The sequence below is a fragment of the Oculina patagonica genome, chromosome 9 (assembly GCF_052425735.1).
Source record: "Oculina patagonica isolate OP01 chromosome 9, crgOcupat, whole genome shotgun sequence".
Taxonomy (NCBI): domain Eukaryota; kingdom Metazoa; phylum Cnidaria; class Anthozoa; order Scleractinia; family Oculinidae; genus Oculina; species Oculina patagonica.
Window position 1 is genome coordinate 27,348,571 of NC_135766.1, and position 7,607 is coordinate 27,356,177.

Here is a 7,607-nt window from a genome sequence, read left to right on the forward strand (position 1 = left end):
CAAACAGTTGCCGGTATCGGTGACATGGCAAATTTGAGCTTCAGTGTTCTCACGCTTGCAAGCTTAGCCGGTCACAGATTGTTTTCTTTGTATCTTTACGTTACAGAAACATGTCCCTAGACTCTGAAGTACGTAAAAGAACTGACATGACTGAAGAAATTGGCTCAGATCAAAATGGTGTAATAATCTCCTCTGAAAACACAATGAAGACCGCGTCATTCAAGCACAATCGCAAATGGCTTCTTTTGAACACCCATGTCAACGCCGTGATGTATTCGTCGTGTTTTTGGGTTCAGATTGGTGTCCTGCCGGTAAGTGTGGATTTAGTAAATAATTTAGTGAGTTATTAATGGAAATGCACTGTGTTTGAGAAGTTGCAGTATCAGATAACTTTGCAGGGAGATATTTATATTTTGCCAAATCAGTGATCAAATTATAACGCTGTAAAACGACATGAACAAGTAGCTACAAGTATTACATATTTTTGTTTTAAAATAAATTTGCACAGTACACATTTTTAAGATAGCTTATATACCATATTTAAATCATAAAAACAAGCAATATCTCTTCAAGTCATATTTATGTTTACCCTCCAAATAAATTTAAGGAAATTTGACACCATTAATTATCTCCTCATTTAGAAAGAAAGATTGACTGACCGCAGCTGTCCAGACAGTTATTGACCTATATTGTTATCAACCTTAAACTATGCATCTTCCAGAAAAGGCTAAATTAAAGAACATCCTGACTTTGATGTACATCCCACTGAAGAACAGTATGGCCTAATTTGCAGACTTTGTCTTTATCTCTAAAATTCATTAGTTTGTTCTAGGTGACAATTGGTATGACAAAAAAAATAACGAGATCGTGTTATACACTTGCACTTATAGGAAAAATTTCAAACTTGGAAAGTATCTTCGCTTTACTCAATTTCTTTTTTTTCTCATGCATCCCTGGTGTGCAGCTGCTATGTAAGGGTCCACCTTCCCCAGGGGGGACTCGCATATGAAAGTGACGGGGATGCTCGTTGTCTCGCTTAGGGTAGTAAATTTCGGATTTTTGGTCTCACTTAAGCTGTTCCAGGCAAAAAATCGCCAATATTTTTAGCCAGATATCGGTCATTGTTATACGCCGATCACCCAATCACCGAAAATGAAATATACAGATACTTGGAATTATATCGCTCACTTCATCGGCGATAAATCGCAAGTGTGTCGCAGTGTGGGAAGGGGGTGGGGGGGGGGGAGTGGGAGCGTTATAAGGGTTAAAGAGCTTGGAGCCAGGGAGGGAGGAAGTTGATTCTCTTTGTGACAGGAAACAAGAGTACATTTTAAAATTTCCGACAAGCATCCCATGTTAGAATATCTAAGCACCCTGGTGACTGGTTGGGAAACGGGAGTAAAAGGTATGGGAGGGGGGAGTCCCTAGGGGGCAGAATCATGAAGGGTTATCAGAGATTTTTGAGAAGTGGAGGGATAGCACAAGAGGCAGGATTCCAACTAAGAAAGGACCTGGTAACTTGGGGTGGGGTGAGGTTGAAACTAAGAGAAGTACAAGAAGTTCAGATGCCCCTGTGTCCCACCTACTTGATTTCAAACACCTCTGAATTCTCCTGCCCTGTCCCCTGCCCCCTTGCTTTGACATGCAGAGAGTTCAAAACAAAACATCTTCTGTGGGAGGGGTATCAAACATTTTTGGAACCACGCAAAACCCATTAATTGTTTCAATTTTTGATTGGCTGTGACAGTTCCTTATAGAGATTTGAATCACTCCCAGTGTCAAAATGAAAACAAATCACAGTTATCAACTTCTCGAAATGCAGAAAAACTGTAAAAGTATTCATGAAAAATAAATCTGCAACAAATAAATTACATATTAACAAGGCTGTGCTCTTAGAAAAATTACAAGGAGCCCAAAGGTTTTAAAGTATGAGATCCAGGGTGCCCAGCATAAAACTTTTTTGAAAGAAATAAGATTATCTGGTCGCCCAAAGACAAAAGTTAGTCGCCTGAGGCATCCGGGTGCCCTTAGAACACAGCCCTGATTTAGTTAAATAAGGTACTTGTAGGTTAACATTTAGTTAACAAACTTAGTTTGTCTTTTTTCAGTATTTATCAAAGAAGCTTGGAGCAGACCCAGTAGTGTTTGGATACCTTCAAACAACATTTGCTGTGGTACAGTTGTGTGGTGGACCATTATTTGGAAGATTTGGAGATATTTTTGGCAGCAGAGCAGCCTTGGTTCTGTCATTTGCTGCAGCAGCTTTAAGCTATTCCATTCTTGGATTAGCATCTACTGTAAGCATGTTGTTCCTTTCAAGACTTCCATCTGTTTTCATGCACGCGATGCAAGGTTAGTAGGTTGGTGGGAACACAGGGTACCCAGACTGACAACATGTTCAGATTTCTTTGGAATGTTGTAGCCAATGTGCTAAAGTGATACTAACTTAACAGCCATCCGTCCAGATGTCTGTAACTCTGGTGCCCTGTGGCCAAAAAACTCCACAAAAGCTCTTGCAAGCTTGTATTTACAAGCTAGATTCATTCTTGAGATCTGAAGGTTTCCTGTCTCAAAGGCTTTTATATAGTAACACTCTGTCATTTCTATTATGATCAAATTTATATTCAGTTGAGGTTGTCACGTCATTATTAATTATTTTCCTTCCTTTATTGTCAAGATGAGTGATAAACAGCTAAACCTGTTCAAAAGATAGAAATGTTTAATATTGAATAACTGATAAGCTTAAAACTTTCTGTGTGTATATTTTTACTTTCAGGATCGCAAATGGTTGTAACAGATATCTCAGACAAGGATGGTGAGAATATCAATGTTTTTACTACTTTAAAAAAAAACTAAAGTAAACAATTGGCTGAAATTTTAGATAACTGTTAACAACTGTTCATTATATCGACCTAATTATAACTTTAGACAAAGTTGGGGTCAGATTTCCTGTATTATGCCTTCAGGCCTCATTACCAGTAAGACAATACCTCTCTGAAACCTCTATTTTCATTCGCCCACTGTAAACACTACCTCTATTGTTATTCAGGGCTAGGGAAATTGTTGTCACCTGTTATCTATTGTTTTAAGAACCAATGAATTAACTAGTTCCGAGAGGTAGTGGCATTAATGCCCACCTGGGCAACAGCGTGGCAAGGGGGGTCATATAATAAAATAATATTAACTCTCATTAGCTCAGGACCCAAGTAGGAGAACATCACCTTTAGTCTTTCTTGTACAAACCTCATTTTGCTCCCAGGTCTGTACCAGAAAGACATTCAGGCACTATTCTCCTAGTACTTCTCTTACGCTTGATAAAAAGTAATTATTAACTTTGTCACTATGCTGCAGGTCGTGCCGATGCCCTTGGAAAACTGGGCGTGTCATATGCGATTGGGATGGTTATCGGCCCCTTCATCGGAGGTCTCATCACAAAGAAGTATGGAGAACAGTCTGCGGCATTCTTTGCAGCAACTTTTTCATTCCTTAGCATCGTCATAGCTTTGCTTTTCATCCCAAGTAACACTAAGTCATTATCAAAGGAAGAGAAATCTGCCGACAATCTACAAACTGGTGAGTAGCTGTCTTCCCCTGTTAGTAGCCCATCTGTTAGATATTTAAAGTCTGAACTTTAAATATATCGATGATGATGATGATGATGATTATAATTTATTAATTTATTTTGCATGGCTTAATGAGGTTTTATTATTTTTGATTTACTTCAGATTAAAATAACTTGTCTTTAGAGCAGTTTTCAATCAAGTGTCGTAAAACCAAAACCAAAGCAATTACTCTGGCCAATCACAAAGGACACAGACAATCCAGTGAACCAATCAAAACTCAAAGTAATTACTCTGGCCAATCACAAAGGACACAGACAATCCAGTGAACCAATCAAAACTCTAAGCAATTACTCTGGCCAATCACAAAGGACACAGACAATCCAGTGAACCAATCAAAACTCAAAGCAAATACATGCAGCTAGCAGGAAGCGCGGGAAAACCTGCGCGAGTGAGTCAGGATTAGTTTTGGTTTTAGTTCCGATTGGCTGAGATATTGGTGCAAATTTTTAAACCAGTCACTAAGCGTAGTAATGCAAAATCAAAGCAAACCCAAATTAACTATCAGGCCACCGTGCCTCCCACCCTCTTGATTAAAAATATTGTTTGAGATTTTAGCCAGGAGAATCCAACTGACTAACCCTTTGGCCGATGCACTGCCATTTAACCTGTACATTTTTCATGTTTCAGATAACAAAGAGCAACAAGGCAGTGTCTTTAGCATGAAGAAGATTGTAGAACTTATGAAGATACCAACAGTGTTTTACTTAATAACTATCAAAGTCATCACAGGGATCCCATTTGGAATTTTCCAGTCGATGTTCTCTTTGGTGTCCATGGAATTTTTCAAGTTGGAGCCACAACACAATGGCTTTGTTATGTCTTATGTTGGAGGACTTTCAATAGTAAGTTTTTTGTTAGTAGTGATTTATAATTTTGAATAGGATCCAGTACTCAGGGTCCTTATACATAGACTTGGGTCTTGACAAAGTGCGAGCCAAGGAGTCATACGAGCCATTTTGGTTGGCCTAAATAGCACTCTGGTTAGCCTACAGTTAGCTTAGGTAGCTTGCAGTTAACCTTTTATTGGGATTAGGAATTTCTGGCTCCAAAAATTATGGAACTCCAGTTTATTAATAGCCTAAATAGCACTCTGGTTAGCCTACAGTAAGCTTGGGTAGCTTGTGGTAAGTCTTTAATTGGGATTTGGGATTTCTGTCTCCTATGGCTCACATGCTAGCACTGTGTCCTGACTCCATAGACTTTGTAGGAACCTAAAAGATTTGAAAACTAAAAAATGAATTTTAATTAATAATGTATTTTTAATTGATTTGAATCATTTTCTACAGGTTGTTCAAGGTCTCATTGTGGGTGTCCTGTCCAGAAGATTTAGTGAAGCTGTTTTATTAAGAAGTGCTATTTGTGTGATTGCATTGGCATATGCTCTTTTGGTAAGGAAACAAACATTCTTTTACCTTTTATACTAAATAATAAAAGTGATGTCTCTTGTATACAAGCTTCATTTATGAACTTTATTTTTCTTTTCTGTGTGTACATACACTTTTCTTTTTTTGTTATCTGTCTGTGTGTGTGTGTGTGAATGGAAATCGTGTCCCGTTTTTTTTATACTCTGTAACTTTATTGCAATATTTTTTCCGCTTGGCCCAGCCACTTAGTTCGATTAGCCTTTAGCTATTTCTAAGTGGCTGTGCTCTTTTTTATTGTTAATTTTTCCTCTTGCATGTATTTATTTATTGTAAAACTCTTCTGGGCACGAAATAAAGATTGTTGTTGTTGTTGTTGTTGTTTATACTACGAATTTATAAATTTCTCTGAAAAAGACTGAACATCCATTAACAAGACATGGCATATCTGCCTGGCATATTATGCAATGTGTGACTGTGTGTGTAAATATCCCTAAACTGTGAACCACGTTTTCAAGGTTGTCAGAGATTGATTTTATTTTCTGTTGTTATTTTTCAGTACATGGTAACCGACATCTTCCAGTTCTGTATCGTGATCATACCAATGGTGGTAGGTGGGACAACATTAAATGTCATCACGACATCCGCCATGACGAAAAGTGTCGCCATCAACAAAACTGGTGCAGTGTTAGGTCTCTCCATGGCAACAAACTCCCTTATTAGAACTGTCTCCCCTACCATAGGGAGCATCATGTACACAAACTATGGATGGCCTTCGTTTGGTCTATTGGGACTTGTTGTGAATGCAGCTGTAGCAACGTTTTTATTTCTTCACGGAAAAGACTCATTCTAAATAAAAATAATCTAATTTATGTCAAATTAAAACAATACAGTTTAGCACTTAGCAGTGGCTAGTACTTACCATATTTACTCAAATAACCACCGCCCCCAAATAAGCGCTGCCCTTGAATAAGTGCCGCAATTGGGACAAAAACGTTAATAAGCACCGCCCCTGAATAAGCGCCAGTCTCTATGCGGCACTTATTCGAGGAATTCCATTTAAACAAACTTGAAAGTTTCTTCTCATCAAAAGTTTTCTATCCAACATAATTTTCTTACAATACAAATGCAAATGAAAAACATCTGCAAATGTTGTGAAGGCCGTGAACTTTGCCAGGACAGCTAGTGCCACTTTTCTGTTCAGTAAGACATGAATACTGACAACCAAAAGACGCTATTTTCAATTACTGTAAAGATTAGATTCTTTGTGGCATCCAAATTTTAAATAAGTGCCACCCTCAAATAACTGCCGCCCTCGAAAAAGCCCTGCACTTGAGGCGCAAAAAAAATTAATTAGTGCCACGGCGCTTTTTCAAGTAAATACGGTGAATGTTAATTTATTTTGTTATGTCATTACATTTTTCAGTCATTTTAACTGGTGTACAAAAACTACTTTCTCAGAATAATTATTGTTGACTTCTTTAATGTAAAAAATACCAAGAACAATGTCATCCCAGAATGTGATCCTTCTGGTCTATGCAGGGGTCCGAGAACCTCTGGGTTACTATGAAGGCTCACCAAAAAGAAGGCTTAATCTGATAGGCTGCTGAAAAATTGTTTGTTACATCCACAATCTCCAGCGCACACACACACACACAATCAAACTGGAACCAGGATTTCCTAGTTCCGGTTTTGGATTCGTCCAAAGCCATTGAGTTTCCTGACAGCTGGTCAAGGGGGACACAGCCTCTGGGAACGGGATTGTACCAAGAAGTAATTAAATGAATTATAGACAAGGGTGGTTACAGATGGGGATAATTAACAAATGACAAACTTTTGAGCAGTTTTTTAAGATCGCCATCTGTGATTTTTTGTGTAACCCTTAAAATTAAAAATCATTTTCATTCCAAAGCTCTGTGACATAAAACCACAGTGGATGACAAGATTAACTCTGTTTCCAGACAATGGGTGATGGCTAATGTATTGGTTTTGGCCAAACAAAGTTCTACCTTTTAACCAGAAAACCTATGCAGGGTAAATTTGTTAGAGATTTAATTTTGTCAAATGATATCATTGCAGTCATATATTACTGTAAATTATCATTTTACATGAAAATCACAGTTACTTCAAACTAATAATTATGCATTTGTATTATTTCCACGTTTTATGTAACACTATGGGAATTTTATTTGTACAGAAACAAGAAAGAACCTCAAGTTTGGAAAATAAAATTATGCCACTGAAAAAGAATGTTTTTGTTTTTTAATCTTCAAGTACAAAATAATGTATGCAGTAGAATTTATACTGTATATGCATGAGAAAATTTAACAATTCTCCATAGATTCCAGTTTTGCCACAACTTTTCCAAAATAATATTTTTTTATTTCCCAGTCGATGGAAAATCCAGGAGCATGGTTGAGGTGGACTTATGCCTTCAGCATTCATAGTCTTACAACCTCCCAGTTTCATAAATTGAAAGTAAAATTGTTCTAGCTGCATATTTCTATAGCAACTGATGCCATCTCTTATTAAAGTAGTGTCCTATTAAACAACGTCCAACCCCTGGGGGAGGGGGGAGGGAGCTTGGTTCTTTGAAGAGTCTGAATATGCCTGGTATCCTGTA

The 7,607-nt window shown here is 37.7% G+C and overlaps 1 protein-coding gene across 1 annotated transcript; it reads left to right on the forward strand.

Moving 5' to 3' along the window:
* The first annotated feature begins 10 nt into the window (after window positions 1-10).
* LOC144664727 (solute carrier family 22 member 18-like) lies at window positions 11-6,049 on the forward strand. The gene is made up of 7 exons (XM_078525932.1): window positions 11-311; window positions 2,109-2,352; window positions 2,777-2,815; window positions 3,352-3,573; window positions 4,251-4,465; window positions 4,910-5,011; window positions 5,544-6,049. The coding sequence occupies exons 1-7, from the start codon at window positions 111-113 to the stop codon at window positions 5,835-5,837; spliced, it is 1,317 nt and encodes a 438-aa protein (XP_078382058.1). The 5' UTR covers window positions 11-110; the 3' UTR covers window positions 5,838-6,049.
* Window positions 6,050-7,607: the final 1,558 nt, after the last annotated feature.